The sequence below is a fragment of the Phyllostomus hastatus genome, unplaced genomic scaffold (assembly GCF_019186645.2).
Source record: "Phyllostomus hastatus isolate PE091 unplaced genomic scaffold, TTU_PhHast_1.1 phas_scaffold_317, whole genome shotgun sequence".
NCBI lineage: Eukaryota > Metazoa > Chordata > Mammalia > Chiroptera > Phyllostomidae > Phyllostomus > Phyllostomus hastatus.
In genome coordinates, this window is record NW_025334023.1 from 1,780,417 (window position 1) to 1,801,145 (window position 20,729).

General features: G+C 57.0%; 1 protein-coding gene across 7 annotated transcripts in view; it reads right to left on the minus strand.

Annotated features, from left to right (window-relative positions):
- Positions 1–1,974: 1,974 nt before the first annotated feature.
- ARAP1 (ArfGAP with RhoGAP domain, ankyrin repeat and PH domain 1) overlaps positions 1,975–20,729 on the minus strand; it is a 67,330-nt gene continuing 48,575 nt past the window's right edge. For 6 of the 7 annotated variants that reach the window (XM_045817931.1, XM_045817930.1, XM_045817927.1 and 3 more), the window contains 19 exons: positions 15,189–15,324; positions 14,771–14,873; positions 13,740–13,935; positions 13,446–13,497; positions 13,173–13,336; positions 12,783–12,995; positions 12,341–12,446; positions 11,767–11,914; positions 11,592–11,678; positions 11,441–11,509; positions 11,083–11,200; positions 9,569–9,682; positions 9,144–9,289; positions 8,610–8,642; positions 5,075–5,157; positions 4,319–4,369; positions 4,071–4,134; positions 2,835–2,984; positions 1,975–2,596 (listed from right to left, as the gene is read on the minus strand). In XM_045817931.1, coding sequence (XP_045673887.1) covers positions 2,579–2,596; positions 2,835–2,984; positions 4,071–4,134; positions 4,319–4,369; positions 5,075–5,157; positions 8,610–8,642; positions 9,144–9,289; positions 9,569–9,682; positions 11,083–11,200; positions 11,441–11,509; positions 11,592–11,678; positions 11,767–11,914; positions 12,341–12,446; positions 12,783–12,995; positions 13,173–13,336; positions 13,446–13,497; positions 13,740–13,935; positions 14,771–14,873; positions 15,189–15,324 — 2,051 coding nt within the window. In that variant the 3' untranslated portion in view covers positions 1,975–2,578. The remainder of the gene's footprint in view (positions 2,597–2,834; positions 2,985–4,070; positions 4,135–4,318; positions 4,370–5,074; positions 5,158–8,609; positions 8,643–9,143; positions 9,290–9,568; positions 9,683–11,082; positions 11,201–11,440; positions 11,510–11,591; positions 11,679–11,766; positions 11,915–12,340; positions 12,447–12,782; positions 12,996–13,172; positions 13,337–13,445; positions 13,498–13,739; positions 13,936–14,770; positions 14,874–15,188; positions 15,325–20,729) is intronic. The other variant, XM_045817932.1, reaches the window with a different exon arrangement.

The following is a 20,729-nucleotide window of genomic DNA, read 5'->3' on the forward strand; positions in this document are numbered from 1 at the left end:
GCCTCCTTTCCATACACAGTGCCCTGACTCGCCACGGCTTTCTCGCCCAGGGCTCCCCATGGTCCCTTGCAATTAGGCCCAGACTTGAGCCGACCCTTGAAGCCCAGTCCTCCTTCCAAACACCCTACCCCACACCCGCTCCAAGTCCCGCTGCTGCATGTGCCCCAATCTTCAAGGCCAGTTCAGCGGCACCTTCTCTTACAGGAAGCCCCCCACCTCTCCCAGAGCTGCTCCCCACACCTCAGCAGGTCCAGCTCTGGGCTCCTCAGCCATTCCCCACCCCTCCACCCAACCTCACACAACATGTGAGCCAACTTCTCAAGAGGCCCCATCTCTAGGAATCCTCATGGCAAAGGCCAGCAGAGCCTCCTGCCTGAATCCAGCCAACACTGCTGTCATTGCCATAATTCACTCAAGTCCAGGCCCTAAAAGCTCCTGATGTCAAGCAAAAGTACCTGAAAGTCCTGACAGTTTAGATCCCTTTCCCCAGAGAACAAGTGGGGCCACTGATGAGAGAGAGCAGGGTTGGAGTAAGACGAGGAGCTGGAATGCGCAGGAGGGAGACCACCCCAAAGTGGGGCAGTGGAAATGGACCTCAGCCCAGGTTCAGGAGAGCTGTGTGACCTTGGGCAAGTCACCTCCCTTCTCTGGGCCTTACTTTCCTCCTCTGCCAGGAGGAGACAGTGCATAGAGCACAGGCACTGACCCACAGTGGGGGCTTCTAGATCCCAGGAGCCTGAAACACATCCCTGCACTGTGGTGCTTCTCAGAATATCACCTTGGGGTCAAAGGGAGGGACAGGTCCCACCCCACGGTCGGAAAGAGCAAGACCTGAGCCAGGATGACCACACTGGAGCCCCTTAGAACCTGTTCTGAGACCCAGTGTTGAACTGTGGCTGCCCCCTGGTGGCTCAATGAAGTCACTGCAGCCAGCCCCTCAACCAGGGCAGAGACATTGGCAACTTAGCAGAGGGGGGGACCCCAGTCTCAACCACCTTCTCTCTGAGCCTCAGTCCAAGGTCAGATCCAGGGAAGAATCCCAGCCCCTGAACATCTGGACAAAGGTCTGCCCTGTCTGTAGGTGCAACGTCACCTGGCCTGGAGAAGCCCACCTAGGACAGGACAAGAGTCGGAGACTCAAGGGGCTTAGGCCCAGCCTGTGAACTGGCCAGGGGACCGGTTCCAGTCTCCTGGTGTCCACCTCCCCTTTGCAAGAAACAAGGAACCTGGATCCCAGGTTCCCAGGATCTGCACCCAGGCCTCCCTACAGAGCTGAATCACATGAGTCAGAGGTCATGTGACCCATCTTCCATCTCTTTGCCCAGCCCCACTGGCTGAGACTGAGGCTGGGAGGTCAGCCTGTCTGCCCGCTGGGCCCCTGGAGAGAGGCCAGTAATGAGACCAGACAGAGGCAGGAATGCGGTGTCTGGCATCTTCCCAGGGAGTCCCAAATCCATCTCTGAATGTCTCCATTTGACAGGGCCTTGTCTTCTCGGAGGAAATGACCCGGCAGTGCCCAGCGAGGGCAGCTTCCTGGTGGGAGGCAGGGCCCACCTCTGGAGGGGCCGGCAGGAGGGCCAAGAGTAACCTGATGCTCTTCTTCCTAATTTAACAATGCTCTTGTGACCCTGTGACCTTGTGTCTCAGAGGAGCAGGTGAGGGGCTGCCCCGAGTCACTGACTGGCCACACTCAGGCTCCTGCTCAGGAACAGGGGGCTCAGTCCAGATGGGGGTCTGTGCTGGTCAGGGTCAGGACTGGCACTCCCCACCCGGCTGCACAGGAGCACAGAGGGGACAGCATGGAGTCAGGCTGCGGCTCCGCCTGGGGCAGGGGAGAGCAGCTGAGCAGCTCGGGGCCTGGGGCAGCAGAGCGGTCCCGGGGGTCCCGGGCTTCAGGGCAGCAGCACTCGCCTCTGGGCCTCCGGACCTCTCCCCACACCGGAAACCCCCAATCAATCACAGGCCTCACAGCACCATAGAATAAAATATACAGATATATTTATATTATCAAAAAAAGGTCCCCAAAGTGGGGAAGGGGCACCAGGCAACCTGGGCCCTCCCAGTCAGCCCAGACCAGAAGGTGGGCTGAAGTCCCCAAAGTCCACCGCTGGCCTGGAGAAAACTACCAGGAGCTCCCTCCCACCCCAGCTGAGTGTTCCTTTAGAGTATCGGCTTTCTGCTGTTCTGGAATTTGTGGCAAGGGGGTGCGCTCCCTTCCAGCGGGGGCCCCAGAGCCTTGAGCCTCTGAAAGGATGGTGTTCCCCCAGAGTTCCTGACTGGTGCCCATCTCTCCAACCTCTCAAACTCAGGGTGGGTGGCCCTGGTGGGGGGAAGACCAGGCCTGGGGGCTGACACCTGGACACCTGGACAGAGCAGGTGAAGGGTTCCTCCTCAGGCAGACCCTGCTGCCCCCGCTCCCCAGCCGGAGAACCCCTCGCTGCAGTCTGGATGCGGAATGTGGGGTGCCACTTCCTCATGTGCCCCTGTGGGCTCACGGCAGGCACGCAGGGCATGAGGGTGTCTGAACACGAAGGCTTCCAGGCAGCAGAATCCCAGAGCCAGGGGCCGGCTGCTGCACTCACGCGTTTCTGAGGAGCTGTAGGGAGACACAGAAGCCCAGACTTCGTAAGCACTTTGTGCAGACTGACAGGCGCCGGGCGGACAGGGGACTCCCATGACCATGTGAACCAAAGGGGCCTGTCAGGGCTCCTCTGAGGACACAGGAAAGGGCCCAAGAGCATTCGGAGAAGCGAAGACTGAGTAGGTGGGTCAAGTGAAAGGCGGGCTCCAGCCCACCCCCAGCCCCCTGCCCACAGGGACGGAGGGCCACTCACAGAAAGGGGGTCCGCAGCAAAAGCAGCCACGCTCCGGCGCATTTCGTTCTCCGTGCCGCGGAGGGGGATCAGTGACACGCTGCCCAGCCGGACCTCAGGCACCGCCCGGGACACGCGTGAGGGCTCCGAGGGCCACACCAGGCCATCGTGCTGGGGGGAGGAGAGGGGCATCGGGACCTGGGCTCAGCTTTGGCCCAGACTCGGGGCTCCAGACCCACCCTCTCTTCCCAGAAATGAGTCCAGCTGTGATCCGAGGTGACACCCTCAGCTTTGATCCCGGCCGATATGAGAAGCAGCTGTTAGGAGAAATGACTGCATTCCTGGCAACCCAGCCAGTTGTGTTACCCAACAACTGTCCCCCCCACCCACAGACACGCCGTGCTCCAGGAACGTGGCACAGAGAAGCAGCCTGCCCCTCTCACCGGAGCCGAGAAAACCACGGAAGCCACTCTGTTTCCCCGCAGACACTGACTGCCGAAAGGGCTCAGCCCAGGCCTGGCACACTTCTGCCCCTCTTCTCCCTAAACAATTCTGAGCTCTCGCATAAAAACCTCCGTTTTAAGTCCACCCCTCTGGCCCTGCTCCAAGCCCCCGGGCTGCTCCCACCCAGCTCGCTGTGCGGCCCCCTCGCTGGCCTCCTCATGTCCACGCGCGGCCCAGACGTCCGTCCTCCCCCTTTTGCCACACCCAGAATGCACCTGCAAACCCAAACCTGCATACCACTCTCTCTTGATTAACACTCTCCCTTAAAACTGCCAACAAGGCCAAGTTCTGCTTCCCCAGCATGGCCTTCAAGGGTCTTTGAGATTTTCCCCCTGACTCCCTGTCCAGAGCCTGGCTTCTCCCTTTGCGCCCCACTGGACAACCGGCAGCTCTCTTGCCACGCCTCTGCGTGAACTGTCCCCTTTGCCTTGAAGCCAGCCCAGCCCCTACCTTTGCTTGAACATTCTCCCTTCCCCTGAGACACCCTCTCCCCAGTGCCTTCCCCATGCACCCAACCAAAGGCAGGGGTCTGCACCCTTTGTTTCTAGCACGCCTGGCTCTGGGATGGACCACAGTGGGCATAGGGAAGAGTTTGAGGAGTAAAAAAGCAAACAAAATGAATTAAAAGCAACTCAAAATTTCCTTGAAGCAACTGGTAGCCTGAACAGGGAAGCAGCAAACACCCCATTCCTCACAAGGAGTGCCTCCTTGGGACCCCGCCCACACCCCACCCCCCTGCTCTGCACCAGGTACCTGCACGAAGAGGAAGGTGGCGAACCACTCCCGGAGCTCCATCTGCGTCTCACAGCAGAGGTACCTGCAGGGCGAGGCTCGGGTCTGGATGCCGCCAGGGCCCTGGCTACGCAGGGAACACCCTGCCCGGCTCCCCAGCCCAGGGTCTCGGGGCAGGGCACAGATCCAGACAGTGCGGGGGCCCACTCAAGGGGGATGGGCTACCATCTCTCCCTGGCCTGGGGTCTCAAGATGGGGCCCTCGCTTACCACTGCTGCTTCTCGTGCTTCTCTGTCTCGTGCACCACAGTTAAGCCCCAGCTGCAGAGGAGGGGTGATGGGTCACTGGACAGACCCCGGAGGCCTCACAGCCCGGGCCCCCGGGACAGAGCCGGGAAGCATGGGGCAGAGCTGGGGCCAGAGCCCAGGGCCACTGCCTCTCCTCTCACAGCCCCTACCTCCCTCACAGCCTCCCAGGCCCAGGCTCCCCCACTTCCCACCCCACCCCACCCCACCCCAGGCCTGTCTCGGCCCCTCAGATAAAACCATGCACAACCCGCAGATGAGAGGAGAAAGTTGGAACACCAAGCCTGGTGGCTCCTTAAACTAGTAACAATAATAATGGCTATGTATCACTTCTCAACTTTTCTACACACATAAAACCACCCTTTGAAACAACTATGCCATTATTTCCCCCACTCTACAGACATGGGAAGTGAGGCACAGGAAGGTGCCAGAGACAGCAACAGGGTTTGAATCCAGGCCAGTGGTCCCCAGACAGCAGCAAGCGTCCCAGTTCCCTGAACGCCTCATTCCGGCAGACGGCCGGCCCCACCCCTGCGGACCCACAAGTCCGCAGGTCTGGGTGGTACCCGGGAAGCCGAGTTTCTCCTGTGTTTCCAGGTGCCCCTGGTGCTGCTGGCCTGGGAGACCACACCTTCAGAACCACGGAATCAACCCGTCAAGGTCAAAGCCCCCAGGCGAGCCTTCCCCCAGCTGTCCCCGTAGGCCCCAGGTCCAGCTCACCAGGTGGGCGGCCGGAGCTTCTTCTTCACTCCCAGGTACACTTTGAGGCTCTTCACGGGCCACTCCTTCTCCGGGCGGTGACTCTGGGGGCGGAAGAGGTCAGAGGGAGAAGGCACATCGCCCAGTCAGGGTGGGCTTAGGGTGCTTTTCTGACTAGGCACCTGCCTCCCTCCGGCCTCCCCTGGCCCCCTTTGCACCCCAGCACCAGGAAGCCTTCTGGACCAAGCCCTCCCCGTCCACACTCCGGCCCAGTGAAGCCCCCAGGCCTCTCCCCCTGCAGCAGCACCAGACAGTCAACCCTCAGTCCCCGAGGCGGCCGTGCGTCCCAGTCCCGGAGGCAGAAGTCTGGCACCAAACTGCACCAGGGTGACAGCTGGGACCTTGGGCTGGTTGCTGGCGCCTGTCTCAGGTTATTTACCCCTCACCCGCTCCCTGCCCCACGGAGGCTCCAGGGTTGACTGTGTGAACAGAAAGCTGTGGGGCCAGCAGTCACTAGCTCTTTGGTTCCATGAGGGGAAGGCTAATGACTCAAGCTGAAGCGGAACAGCTCTTCGGTAGACCAAAGGAAGAACTTCCCGAAGGTCTAGGTCAGGAAGCGAGAGACCAATGTACTGGGGAGGGGCACCAGATGGCTGACATGCTCACCTCCGGCCCCGCCTCTGCACATGGGTCTGGGCTTGGAAGGAGCAGGCTGGCTCAGAGGCAGGGGTGCGGGGGCAATGACCCCCCACCAAGGAAGAGGTTGGTTGGAGGTCAAGCTAATGAGCCTTCTTCCTGCTCTGGGAGCCACCTGCTTGAAGCCCTGCCCCCACCAGGCACCCCAGAGCCAGCAGTGGTGCTGGGGTGAATGGCAGGGTAGGGGGACTCACTTACAACCAGAACTGGGGGTCAAAGGTTGAGCCATCTCCACTATGTTCCCTACCATTGCTCCTGGCACCCCCAGGCATGGCTCCTCAGCAAGGACAGAAAGAGGGAACTAGGGGAAGGCAGGGAAGGTGGAGAATTTCGGGAACTGGCGGGCTTCCTGTGAGGTCAGGAAAGGATGGGTTGCCTAGGAACCCATGGAGACTGCACCCTGCTGTTGCCCCAATCCCCCCTAATGACCAAGGCACTGACAGAGATGCCCTATGTATCCTGCACATGGCAGCCGACCTGATGATGGTCATGTGCCCAAGAGGACCTGGAGCAAACCAGGTTGTAGGCAAGGGGGAAACTGGGTGGGGGGAAGGGTATCAGGGCTGCAGATGCGGGAGGAACAGGTGTGGGGAGACTGTGATGAGGAAGAAACCTGGGTGCAGGCCAGCAGGGAAGCGAGGCTGAGAGCTGAAAAACTCAGACTGCACATTCAAAGAAAGCAGGCAGCGGGACGGTGAGACTGAGACGGGCTGTGGAGGGAACTGGCTGCAGCCCCAGGCTGCGGGCACAGCGGAGGAGAGGGTGCGGGCCCACGGGCCACAGGCGTGGAGGCACTGGGGGAGGGAATGGAACTTGGGCTTCGGGCTCAGGCTGTGCGTGCCAGAGGAAGCAAAGTGGAGGCAAGGAGTAAAGCCGATCAAGAGTGAGAGCAACAGGCTCGTGGGTGTGGCAGGAATGATGGTTCCAGTGGGGAGTGGAGAGAGCTGTGGGAACTGAAGAATTCAACCCGGGCTGTGGCTCCTCGAGAATCTGAAAAACAACCCCAGGCCTCTGCGTCCTCCAGCTCCTGTGTGCATGGCCACGCGTGGCACATGCACGGCTGAGACGGGAAGGTTGAGGGGGTCTGGGCGGGGGCAAGGGGAGCCTTAATCAGTGTAATCTTCTCTGGTCCCCAAGGAGTTCTTTTCTAACCAACCAGCTCATGTTTTCAGCATCTCTGAGGTCTGAGGTCATTAGCAGAGAAGGAAGTTCACCCTTTGATGATCAAAGACATCTGCTAGAATCAAGATCTTTCTAGAATGTGTCTTTCCCAGGTGCCTGAGGGTCTTTAAGGATGGGAGACTCCCAGGACAAAGCGAGGGTTCACATATCCTGAATACTGCGGATTGTCCAAATTATTCTGTCCTGTTGCTCCATACACCAGCAAATACCAAAACTACCAGCACCTCAGCAGCCAAACACCCCGTCCTGAGGCTTCTGTCAGGCCTGAGGTGCTGGCTGCCAGTGGGGCGGGCACCACTCACCCTGTACTTGTCAGCCCCCCGCTGTGGAGTCCTTCCTTCCTATACTTCAAGGAATAAAAAGCTCAAGCTTTGATGCTCACAAATCTGGGTCTGAGTCCCACCCTGACCTGGAGGTGGCCTCAGGCACGTCACCCAAAGCCTGCTCTCTAGCCTGTGAAACAGGAACAGCACCCCTCCTCCCAGGGTGGCAGTGAGACTGCATGTCCCAGTAGGCTCAGGGTGGGTCCCCAAGCCTGGCTGGACAAACATTCCGTCTTTCCTTTTTGTAGCTCTCCTGCCTTCTCTCCCCCATGCCAAGGGGTCAGCTGTTGCTTCCCCAGGTGCCTTAGCCATCCTCCCTCCCTGTCCACACTCATGGGCTTGGTCAGCTCCAAGGGGCTAGTGCCCCTAAAGGGAGGGTGCCAGGGAAATAATATCCCAGGACCCAGGGGGACTGATTGGAGAGGTGGACAGACCCAGAAGGAAGGGTGTGATCACAGAAGGAGGCAAGGATGGAAGAGGAGGCATTCCCCAGAAGGGTCAGCAGAAGCCCAGGCTGCATTAATGGGAGTATGACGTGCAAAGAGAGGGAGGCAGGGTCTGTTCTATCTGCTCTGCTTCCCCCACGGCAGCCAGGCCTGTCCAGTCGTTCTCAGGAGACCAAAGGGCAGGAAGGGCTGGAGACAGCGATGGGGGTGGGGGTGGGAGCTCAGGCTGGTCCTCTGGGCTTGGGAACACATTTCTGCCGCCTGTTTCCACAGGGCATCTATGTTCTGTTGCCCCTGAGGCACAGCTGGGACCCACAGGGGTGTCATATTTTCCGCTGAATCTGAGTGGGGACATTCTCCCGGGCAGAAGTACCCCTGCAGGCTGAGCGCAGCCGCATGGGAGGAGTGGACCAGCTCTCCTCTCCCAGGGTATGCAAACAAGGGCTGGCCAGGGAGGCGGACAGGCTTGGAGACTAAAGCCTCTGCAGCCCCACCCTGGCATTTTAAGATCAGGACAGTGGAAAGGACATTCTGACAATCCTGGAATTCTCTCCAGGGTTAAAAAGGGGGTGGCCAGGGGCAACAGGAGATGAAGATCGGTACTCTAATTCAAACCTAGGAGCCTCCATTACTGGCCCCACAGCCGCCAAACTGAGTCCCTTGGATAATTCTAGAGCATCATATTGATGGGGGCTCCCACCTTGGGGAAAGGACTTGGGGACAGGCTTGGGGATGAAGGGCAGGAGCCTAGGCCACAAGTCGCAGGGTGGGGCCAGTGCTGACAGGCAAGGGGGCAGGGAGTCACGCCTGGAGAGGCCAGGAGCTCTGGCTGTGTCCCTACGTTCCCACCAGGCTCCCTTGGCCCCCAGGCGGTGTAAGGCAGCTGGCAGTTGGCCCACAGCTACTCACGGTCTCAGGGACCCCGTTCCATGTCCTCTGGGTCTGTTTGATAGAGGATCAGGGTTACAGAAGAAGGAGGCCCAGGTCCAGGGCCAGGACGGCGTGCGGTGTGGGGCGTGGCAGGATGTGGATGTGTGTGCAAAGGATGTTGGGGAATGGTTGCCAGGATGGAACCTGGAGTGGGCCAAGAGGGGTATGGCCCAAGAGCAGAAAGACACGCGTGGGCCACAGCGTGGGCTGTCACCACACAGCATGTTCTTGCGCGTGCCATAAGGCACAGGCACAGGTGGGCAGGCACGAGCCTGGTGTGATGGCACCCAGGTGCCAGCACCTACCGGGACTACAGAGCAGAGCAGGGCGGCCACCCCGGCCACAGCGTGCACATCCCTGGGTGTCTTCAACTCTGCCCACTGCCATGTTGGCCCAAGACCCCCCACAAGGATGCCCCCCACCGCACACCCAAGGGAACATCCGTGCGTGGGTGTCTGTGTGCACTCAGGCACAGGTGCCCGTCACGAGGCAGGGCCCAGTGGCGCCACGTACCCGGATCTCCTTGTACAGCCGCAGGTAGCTGCTGTTGAGGATGAAGTAGCGATCGTGGAAGCCCCCCGAGGGCAGGCCCAGGCCCAGGAGGCTGCGGTCCTCTCGGAACTTCATCATGCCGTGCTTGGTGTCGCCCACGTGGCTGGCTGGGGGGGAAGTGGAGTGGGCATGGACTATGCCAACCCCTTACCAGGGGCCTGACCCCCAGGGTAGGGTCCAAGATGGAGGAAAGTGCCCATCCTGCCCTGACCTCGGAAGAAGCCTGCCCATCTGGCACCCACTGCCTGAGCTGCTCTTCCTGGGCCCCACCAGGTTCCGCCCCCGCTCTGAATGGAGGGACCCCCAGCCTGCCCGGCCCTGCAGGCACCACCTGCCCCAGCACAGCACCCACCCTGGCACAGCACCCGCCCCAGCACAGCACCTACCCAGGTACAGCAGCATGGCCTCCATGGACGGGTGTTTCTTCACCACCAGGTAGCTGTCTGTGCCCAGCCCGTGCAGGATGGGCAGCACCTTCTCCGCAAAGTGCAGGGGGCGCTCTGGGGGGAGGTCACACCCCGTCACCAGGGCCACACCTGCCAGCAGAGGCCGGCACAGGGACACCCACCGCCTACTCTCGCCACCCACTGGCACCGCCACATGTGGCACTGTGAGCGCCTTCCCACGCCCGAGCCTCAGGCACCACGCATCCTGCCGGAGCCAACGCTTCTCCAACCCAGCGCGTACAACCGCAAGCCAGCGAGCTTTCCTGTTGTCCTCAGGAGGGGACTCGGCGCCCCCCACCAGCCCCCCCACCCCCCCACACCACCCCGATCCCTCACAGCCCCCTCCACAGGTCAAATCTCTCTGGCGCTGTCCATCTCCAGCGCGGCCCCCGGCCATGTTGCCTCTTCTCCTCAGACGACCACTGTGGCCTTCGAAGCCGCCCCCTGCCTGTGCTCTCAGCCCCCTCTTCCCATCTCTCTCCACCTAGCAGCAAGGGGCCATGTTTTCCAACTCCCGATCACTAACCCTCCCCTGGCCTCGCACTGTTGCCGCGGCCCAGGCCCCAGGTGGCTGCCTCTGCCTCTGCGTCCCAGCCCCACTGGGTGCCACCGCCCGCACACCGCCCCGACACCCAGCTCGCTGAAAGGGCGCTGCCTCCGGCCATAATGGGGCCTTTGCCCATGCTGTTCCCACAGCCTGGAAGCACTTGCCACCCCCTCTTCACCAAGTGACCCCTTTCCTTCCTTCACTTCCTAGTACAGGGACCCCAGAGCTGGGGACTCGAAGTTCCGGGGGCATGGTGGCCCTTGTCTGCCCAGCAGCCGACACAGCCGGCTTCCCGTGCACTTCCTGACGTGGTCGCAGGATTGGAGTGTCTACTCTGCACCACACTGACCCCAGGAGGGGAGGGGCTGCCGCCTGCCTCCACAGCCCAGGGCCTGGCCCTCCTCAAGCACCACAGCACAGGAAGAGAGACCCCCGCTTCACTGCCGACAAGGCCACCCTAAAATGCCTTTATCCCGGCTCCCTTTACCATCACGGCCCCTTCACGACGCCATCCCAGCTACCCCTCCCTGCACCAGCAGCCCGGCCCCCCCCCCCGCCCCCGGCACGGCCGTCACCACCCTCTACCCCCTTCACCGCCAACAGGGTCGCCTGCAGTTCCACTACCAAATTCAGGGTCACTGCCCTTGCCAGCAACATCACTGCCACTCACACCTGGGAAAACACCCTCGTGGCTGACACCATCTGCCCCCTCCACTGTCTCTCCAGCCAGCAGCACTACAGCAGCGACCTCAGGCACCGGCGGGACACTGTTAGCGCCACTGCTGACCTCCCGGGGTCACAGCAGCATTCGTCATCCGCAGCCCCCTTCACCACCACTGTCCCCACCCTCCAGGGTAGGGGGTCAGCCTGGACACCCTGTCCTGCACCGAAGCCAGTGAGCACCCACCTGTCTCCTCCCGCTCATTGACCTCAAAGCAGGTCCAATAGTCCTTCTCCCTGACGCTCACGCTCCTGCGGTCCAGGATTTCCATGGTGAGCTCCTCGGCTGTCATGGATGCCGGGATCTGCAATGACCAAGGAGGTCAACCTCCCCTGTCCCCTGCCCCCACCACCCTGCTGTGTGATCCAGGGGCCGAGCCCACCCCTCCCAGGGACCCCTGGAGTCTTGGGGTGCAGGGGCGTGTCTCTGAGTGGTCCTGAAGAGATGCGTGGGGAGTCAGGGCAGGGACAGGTCAAGTGCCGCCCAGATGCCGGGCCCCAACCAGGCTCCCTTTGGGACGAATGCTCTGTTCCCCAGCCCCCACCTTGATGTGCTGCTCAGCCTCTGCCTTCTTCTCCTCCAGGTACACTGTGCAGATGAAGTCACCGGCATGCTGTAAGGAGAGAGGGCTGGATGCCTGGGAACTGGGTACAGGTGGATGGCCCGAGGTCCCCACCCCAGGCCCTGTCCTTCACCTGGGTCCCACTGGCAGTGCCAGCCACACGCATCTTCACAATGGCAGTGATCTCCTCCCGCTGCTTCCTCAGTTCCTCCTCGTCCACCTGGGGAGGGGGAAGGACAGAGACAGACGGTCACTGCCGCCCAGGACGCTCAGCCCTGCCCTCCACCTCCCACTGGCGGGGGACGCACGCTGAACACCACCACATAGTGGCTGATGAGGTCTTCCACCACACGGCCGGCCTTGTAGTCCTGCCCGTCGGTCTGGAAGAGCGTGGGCCCGAACACAATGGCCAGGTTGTGTGTGTTCATCTGGTTTGTGTCTGAGAAGCACTGGACGCTGGACAGAGAAGGATGGAGTCTTTGAGTAAGGAGTCCAGCCCAGAACTTCCCCACCTCATCTTCCCGGTTCCTGACAGGTCCGAGACTGGAGTGAGCCCACGAAAGGTTCCAGTCGGAGCAGACTGCTAATTAAGGGGAAATGGGGGCAATCTTTGTGGCCATGTCTTGGGGTCCTTGGAAAGAACAGGGCCAGAGAACTGGGAGACCTGGCCAAGGTCCCCGGCCCCTAACCGAAACCCTCCCTCCTCTCCCAGGTGCAGAAGGTAAGTTGTCAGACACAACGCCCAGGACTAGGGCACATTGTAAGTCAGCACTCAGTCCCCAGGCCCACCTGCATCCCAGGGGAGGCAGGCAGCAGGGCTGGGCATAGAAGAATCTTCTCTACCTCCTCCCCCCAGAGCCTCTCAATAGGATCACTCCTCACCAGTACAAGTGGCTGATAAGGGCCTTTACTGTGGCCCGGTTGACTGGGGGCAGACGTGCCAGGAGCTCTTGGTACCTGGAGACCTTCTCTTCCTCATCCTCAATCTCTGGGTTGGGGGAGACAGATCAGGTCAGGTCTGCCCGCCCACCCCCGGAACCACCTCTCCATCCCAACCCTCTGGCTGTTCCACCCGTCACCCTAGGGAACAGTACTCCCTGATCCCTGCAGGTCAAATCCTACCAGGCACTCAAGAGTTGCCCGCTATGTATGGTGTGGCAACAGGAAGGAGAAACAGGAAGGAGGGACAGGACCAGAGCCTGTCCACTGGGGCATGTTTAGCCCAAGTGCACGATGGGAAGGGGCTAGAGTGCTGAGACGGGAATGGCCAAGTCAGGGCACTCACTGGCCTGGATCTCAGGCTAGACACGGATTCAGGGCCCACCTGAGGCCTCCAGCCAAGACAGGCGCTGGGCTCGAGTGAAGAGCCCGTCAGGCAGGTCTCGCAGGAAGCGTTTGAGTGCGGAGGAGACATCGTCCACATGCTGCTCGCCCTCCTTGAGTCGCACAGAACGCGCATCCTGACGCAGGCTCTCCAGCAGCCTCTGGGTCTTAGAAGTCTGTCCACACTTGCGGTAGATGCCCTCGGAAGTCAGGCCTGGAGAGGGGCGGGGCTGAGCTGGGGGCGTGGCAAAACTGAGGGGCCTAAGGTATTGGTCATGGGGCGGGGCCTCGCAGCCACTTTCACAGGGATCCTGGGAGGCCAGGCTTGGCCTCTAGGGGATGAGGTGACTGTCACCCCGGGCGCACCAGAGCCTGTGTCGCGGGGGCTCACCGCACTGCGTGATGTAGTCCACACAGCGGTACACAATCACTGGGATGTCCGAGTCCCCTAGCTGCTGCTCCGACAGTGTATCCCCAGAGCTGGCCGCTGCTCTCTGGATGGCTCCCAGCCAGCCTGTGAAGTCCAGCCGCCGCTCTCCCTGGATATACAGTGTCCTGGGCCCGGGATAGTCAGTCACTTGAGGGTCTATCCCTGCCCTGCCCATCCCAGGCTAGTCTGACTGCCGCAGGCTTCTCAGAGCCCCTCAGGGAGGCCAAGGCTCACCTCCTGCGCTCCACCAGCACCAGCACCTGGTTTTCACCGTCCCCTTGGATGGCTGTGGAGGAGCCGGTAGAAAGAAGTGACTCCCAGGCCTTGTTCATGATCCTCAACCTGCTCCCTCCTGAGTCTCTCTGAACACACACCCCCCTGAACCCACCCACCAAAGGCAGGGCAGAACATGAGGGCAGGTTGGCTACTTCTGGCCAGGCCAGGGTAGTTAGTATTCAGACTTCCAGGGAGGGGCTGGGGACATGGGAGCCCAGGATACGGTCAGGGCCCAGGTCTGGGTGCACGCACAAAGCTCCTGCAGTTTCCGCAGCTGCAGTGGCTCCTCGCAAGTTCCCTCTGGGAAGATGGCACGGAGCTCAGAGCCGGTGAGGGAGAACCAGCCCTCCTGGGGCCGCTGTAGGCTCAAACCAGCTTTGTAAGGTAGGCGCCCAAGCCGCTCAAAATCCCGGGCCAGCAGATCCTCGGCCAGGGGAGGCACGAATGCCTGGTGGGGGAGGCCAGAGATTGCATCAGCCATCAGCATTGCCAGCCCAGACACCTCTGTCCTTGGCTTGTGAGTGGGTGCCCACTGCCCACCCAGCTGCCTCCTCTCCTCTTCAGGGTAGAACCCAGCAGAGTGAATGAACTTGAGTATATCATGCCCCACATCATACCCACTCAGGTGTTCCCTTCTCTGGGAAACCTTCCCACACACCAGAGAGGGATGTCCCTTCTCCCCTTCTCTACACCCCCAAGGTTCCAAAGCATCCTCCCTCTCTGTTGTAGTGCTGATTATATGTCACTGCTATCCGGACCCCATCTGTCTGCCCCGTCAGCATGGCAGCTATTGAAGAGCCAGGGCCAAGACTGATCCATCTGGGTCCACAGGGCTCTGAGGAGCGACCGTCAGGAGCTGCACAGACGACTGATCGATGAACAAGGGAATGATGAAAGAGTCACAGACCCTCAGCGCAGGGGACCCCAGAGGGCACCGGGCTCCAGTCCCTAGGCCAGAGTGCTCCTCTGCAGGCTCCTTGCCTCCTTCCCCCGGGACAAGGAGATCACTCCCCCTGAGAGCAGCTCCGTTCATCCTAAGACGCTTGTCACTCGTTATCAAACATGTATGGAGCACCTACGGAGTGCAAGGCTCACATAGTTGAGACAGGGCTCCTGACCTCCCCCCAGAGTGCTGCGGATGATGGGAGGCCCTTGGCCTGAGAGCCAGCACTGTGTCGACTGCCCTCCATCCTGAGGGAGCGGGGATACATGGGATCCGCCAGGAGGTCCCACCACATGCCCTGTAGGACTCCCTCCAAACCCTCCTGCTAACCCAGGCCCACCTTAGCAATGCACTTGACCCACTCACGAGCCAGATCCGCACTCTCCAGTCCAAACAGGTATAGTCGCTCTCCCTCTGTGTACACCTCAAAGGTGTGCTCAAAGCTGCAGATACACAGGCCAGGATTCAGGCCCTCCCCATCCAGCCCTGCCCTCCGCATCCCTGGTGTTCTCTGTCCTGCCACCCACGACTCTCCTTGTGAGCACCCTCACGTGGCCCCCCTAAGAGTTGACGGGAAAGCCCTGGGCTAGACCCTCAGGATACTGGCTCAGCCCCTGAAGAGCCCTCCTTTGCTGTGTGACCCTGGGGAGGTCCCGCCCCTCTCTAGGCCTGTTTCCCTGTCTTCCCAATGGGGGCAGGGGAAGAAGGGTTGGACCTTACAGCAATAATAGTCTGTGACTGTGCCCAGGGGTGCTCACCCATGGAAGTCAGGAGGGGGCACTGCCAGGCACACAATCTCGCTGGCCCGAATCTCCCCGTTGGGGGTCACTGCCCGTTCATTCTCATAGTAGCTCAGGACCCCGTCGCTAAGGACACACCAGCGTCGGCTGAACTCTGGGGAGAAGGTGGTCAGGGGAACCATGATGGAGCCACCCACCCTCACCTGAAATCCACCTCTGCGTCCTCCCTGGGCTCCCACACCCACCTGATCCACGTGCTCTTCATTCCAACTCACAAGCACCCACCCCGTTCCACCCTCCTCCCTGCAGCCCCGCCAGCCCACCCAGCCCACGCCCCTCCCCTGGACCACTGCAGCGGCCTCGTCACGGCTCTCGCAGCTTTGCTTCTTCCAAGGTTCAAAAGTGATCTAGCAGAACCGGATTCTGTCCTTCCTCTGCTCCAAACCCTTCCATTACCCACCCTCCTTGTCCTCAGGACAAAGTCCATGCCCCTCAGCCTGGTATTCAAGGTCCTGCCAGGTCTATCTGTTCCCACCTGTCCAGCTCCTCTTTGACCACTCCTGGCCACTCGCTCAACCTCCCTGCTTTTGCTCGTCCTATTCCCTCCCCACACCCTTTACCCTTCAAGCCCTATCCAAGGCAATTAGAGCCCTGGCCGAGTAGCTCAGCTGGTTGGAGCGTCATCCTGATACACCAAAGTTCCAGGTTGGATCCCCAGTCAGGGCACATACGAGAATCAGCCAATGAGAGTAGTCCAAGGACTTCCAGTTAAGACAGTGGCATAGGAGGCAAGATGACGACTTGTCTCCTCACACAACCACATCAAAATTACAACTAAATTATACAGCAACCATCGTTCTATCACTCAGAACCACCAGAAATCAAGTTGAATGAAAGTCTGACAACTACGGAATTAAAGAAACCACATCCACATTCACTCAGACCAGTAAGGGAGGTGGAGATGTAGAACGGGCTGGCTCCACGTCCACATGTGGTAAATAACAATCCAAGAGGGATCTCTTAGGACCGAAGAGTCGCAGCCCCACACCAGGCCCCCCAGCCAAGGGTTCCGGTGCCAGAAAGATAAGTCCCCATAACTCCTAGCTGAAGGTCCTGAGTCAGTGGAAGAAACTGCTGGAATCCCAAGTCATTCTTCTTAAAAGACCCCACACACAGACTAATTCAGATTTAATCCCTCTGAGCTCCAGCACTGGGTAACAGGTCTTAAAAGGCAACAGTGGCATACAGAGAGGAACCAAAGTGTCTGGCATTAAGGCAAGAGCTGGGGGACAGGTTTCTCTCAGATAGAGGGGCAGGCAAAGGCCATTGTCCCTTTTCTGGACCTTCACCCCACAGAACCACAGAGCTGGCAGGCTGGTGCCAAATGTGAGACTCCATCAACCTGGCCCACACTGTTTGCCTCACTCTGGAGATCCCCCAGGACTCCGTTCCACTCAACTTACAGGTCCACCCAAACTGTTAACCATGGCTTTTCCATACGAATGGTTGGTCTTGGTTCATGCTTCACAACTTCCTAAATACTAGGAAAAAAGCAACAGCTAGCATCAGTGAGCCCCAAGCCCCTGTGCCTCTTGCTAAGAGGCCCCAGGCCCAGCACTAGCAGCAGCCAGGCTAGATTCACAGCTTGGCTTTGCCTGGGAATCTCCAAGCCCGGCACAAGTAGCAGCCATCTCAGATTGCTTTATAGCTCAGGCGGTGTGGCCCCAGGCAGACCACAGGTGAGGGCTGACCTTGGCATATACCACCTGGGAAACCCAGGCCTGTGCATCCTGTGGACAGCTACAGATCATGTCCAAGCACCACCATGCTGCCCCTGCACAGCTGATCCTCCACAGAGGGTGGAGGTTGGTGGTCAGTGGTCGCAGCCGGTCCTTGCAGCTGCGTGACCTGGGTAAATCCCTCCCATTGATTTGCCAACAGCAATCAAGCCTCAACAACAAGAGAAGGGAGTACTCAGCCACACAAAGAGCACACCTCGAGTACCCAACTGGGGTGATAGGGAAGGCTGTGCCACTGGACTCTATAGGACACTTTCTACATTAGGCCACACTACCAAGACATGGAGTCAGAGCAGCTCTACCTAATACATAGAAACAAACACAGGGAGGCTGCCAAAATGATGAGACAAAGAAACATGGCCCAAGTGAAAGACCAGATCAAATCTCCATAAAAAGAACTAAACAAAATGGACATAAGCAATCTATCAGTCTGTCTATAAGCAATCTATGCACAGTTCAAAACACTGGTTATAAGGGTGCTCAAAGAACTTAGTGAGGACCTCAACAGCATAAAAAAGATCTAGTCTGAAACAAAGAATACACTAATTGAAATAAAGAACAATTTATAGGGAGAACTACAGTACAGTGGATGAAGTCGAGAATCAAATCAATGATACAGAACTCAAGGAAGCAAAAAACAACCAATCAGAACAAGAAGAAAAAAGAATCCAAAAAGCAAGGATATTATAAGCAACCTCTGGGACTTTCTAGCTTTCCAACATTCACATCATAGGAGAAGGAGAAGAGAAAGAGCAAGAAATTGGAAATATTTTTGAAAAAATGAGAGAAAACATCCCTAATTTGGTGAAGGACATAGGCAAGTCCAGGAAGCACAGAGAGTCCCAACAAGATGGATGCAAACAAGCCCACATCAAGATATATCACAATTAAAATGCCAAAGGTTAAAGTTAAAGAAAGAATCTTAAAAACAGCAAAAGAAGTTAGTTACCTACAAAGGAGTTCCCATAAGATTGTCAGCCGATTTCTCAAAATAAACTCTGCAGGATAGAAGGGACTGGCAGGAAATATTCAAAATCATGGAAAGCAAGGACCTACAGCCCAGACTACTGAGCAAAGACATTTATTTTTTTAAAGATTTTATTTATTTATTTTTAGACAGAGGGGATGGGAGGGAGGAAGAGAGAGAGAAACATCAGTATGTGGTTGCCTCTCATGTGCCCCACACCAGGGACCTGGCCCGCAACCCAAGCATGTGCCCTGACTGGGAATCAAACCAGCGACTTTTTGGTTCGCAGGCTGGTGCTCAATCCACTGACCTACACCAGCCAGGGCAAAGATATCATTTAGAATCAAAGGGCAGATAAAGAGCTTCCCAGACAAGAAAAAACTAAAGGAGTTCATCATCACCAAACCATTATTATATGAAATGTGAAAGAGATTTATTCGAGAAAAAGATGATCAAAACTATGAACAATAAAATGGCAATAAATACATTATCTCACAACAATTGAATCTAAAAAAAAAAACTAAGCAAACAAAAAGAACAAGACAGAATCATTGATACGGAGAAGGTTCTGATGGTTGCCAGATGGGAGGGGAACTGGGGGAATGGGTGAAGAGGTGAGGGGAATAAGAAGTACAAAGAGGTAATTACAGAATAGCCACGGGAGTGTCGTAGGTTCGATTCCCAGTCAGGGTACATGCCTGGGTTGCAGGCTATAACCCCCAGCAACCACACGTTGATGTTTCTTTCTCTCTCTCTCTCTCTCTCCCTCCCTTCCCTCTCTAAAAATAAATAAAGTCTAAAAAAATTTTTTTTAAAATGTTAAGTTATAAAAAAAAGGGACTTTGTGATCTTAAAAAAAAGAAAAAAAAAGAATAGCCATGGGGATGTGAAGTACAATACAGGAAATGGAGCAGCCAAAGAACTTACTCGCATGACCCATGGACATGAACAATGATGGGGGCATTGCCTGAGGGGGTGGAGGGTGCTGGGTGGAGGGGGGTAACGGGGAAAAACTGGAATAACTGTAAAAACATAATCAATAAAATATAATTTTAAAAAAGTATCAACCAATGAATGCAAAAATGAGTGGAACAATACATTAATGTTTCTCTCTCTTTTCCTATTTCTCTAAAAATCAATTTTAAAAAAGCCATAGGAAGCCTTCTATGCATCCCTCCCCCTCCTGCACCCCATCCTCCTTTGCCAGAAGCACCCACTGTGTTAAACTCTACCTCCTGAATAGACACTTCTCCAAAGAGGACACACAGGTATCCAATAGACATGAAAAGTTGCTCAACATCACTAATCATTAGAGAAATGAAAATTAAAACCACAATGAGAGATCATCTCACACCGGTGAGAATAACTATCATCAATAAATCAACAAACAACAAGTGCTGGCGAGGATGTGGACAAAGGGGAAGAACACTTTTGCATTATTGGCAAGAATGCAGACTGGTACAGCCACTGTGGAAAGCAGTATGGAGTTACCTCAAAAAATTAAAAATGGAACTGCCTTTTGACCCAGCAATCCCACTTCTGGGAATATATCCAAAGAAACCCAAAACACTAATTTGAAAGAACATAAGCACCCCTACGTTCATTGCAGTGTTATTTACAGTCACCAAGATATGGAAGCAGCCCAAGTGTCCACCAGTAGATGAGTGGATAAAAATAACTACGGGACATTTACACAATGGAATACTACTCAGCTGTAAAAAAGAAAATTTTACCCTTTGCTACAGTGTAGGAGGACCTGGAGAACATTATGCTAAATGAAATAAGCCAGTCAGAAAAAGACAAATACCATATATTTTCACTCCTATGTGGAATCTAATGAACAAACAGAACTAACAAGGAATATCAGGACAGATTCACAGATGGAGAGCAGGATGACAGCTGCGGGGTGGGGAGGGAGTGGCGGGATTGAGCAAAAAAGAAAAAAGGACTCATGGACATGGACAACAGAGTGGTGATTGTAGGGGGGAGGGAGGTATAAGGGGGCTAAATGGTAATGGAAAAAAATACAATACAAAAATACTAGAAAGAGCCCTGGCTGGTGCAGCTCAGTGGACTGAGTGTGGGCCTGTGAACCCAAGGGTTACAGGTTCGATTCCCAGTCAGGGCACATGGCTGGGCTGCAGGCCATGTCCCCAGTGAGGGGTGCAAGAGAGACAACCACACATCGATATTTCTTATTCCTTCCCTTCCCTTCTCTCTAAAAATAAATAATAAAATCTTAAAAAAAAACTGAAAAGAAATACAAAATAAAAATAAGAAACCTCCATCTCTTACAATGGCCCTAAGGAGTTTAATAAGATTCCATGAAGGAACAGAAATAGGAATCTGGGCCGGGAAAGGCAGGAGAAAAGAACAGAATGCCAAGGCCATTCAGACTCATTTAGTTCATAACACTGAGCTTTGCATTGGCTCAGGGCTTTCTGGTACCCAGGACAAAAAGGATATCTCAGGAAGTTACATAAATGACATCATCAGCCAGAGAGAGGTAGACTTGGACAGTGCCCCCGGGGCAGTGAGGTGACGCACCGCAGAGCTCCAAAGAAAGCTCTCTGGAGTCAGAGGGCCTCATCCGGGAATGCTGAGAGAAGCAGTGTCCCCACAGCAGATGCTGCCTCCCTATCCTATCTATGAAAACATGGCATCGCCCTCTGAGGGTGGCTGTCCCAGAACCAGCCCCCCAGGCAGGGCTCCCTCGAGGAGAACCAGCCCCGCCTCAGGCATGCTTTATCCCGAAGACATCTGACCAGGGCCACTGTGTGCTAGGCACTGTTC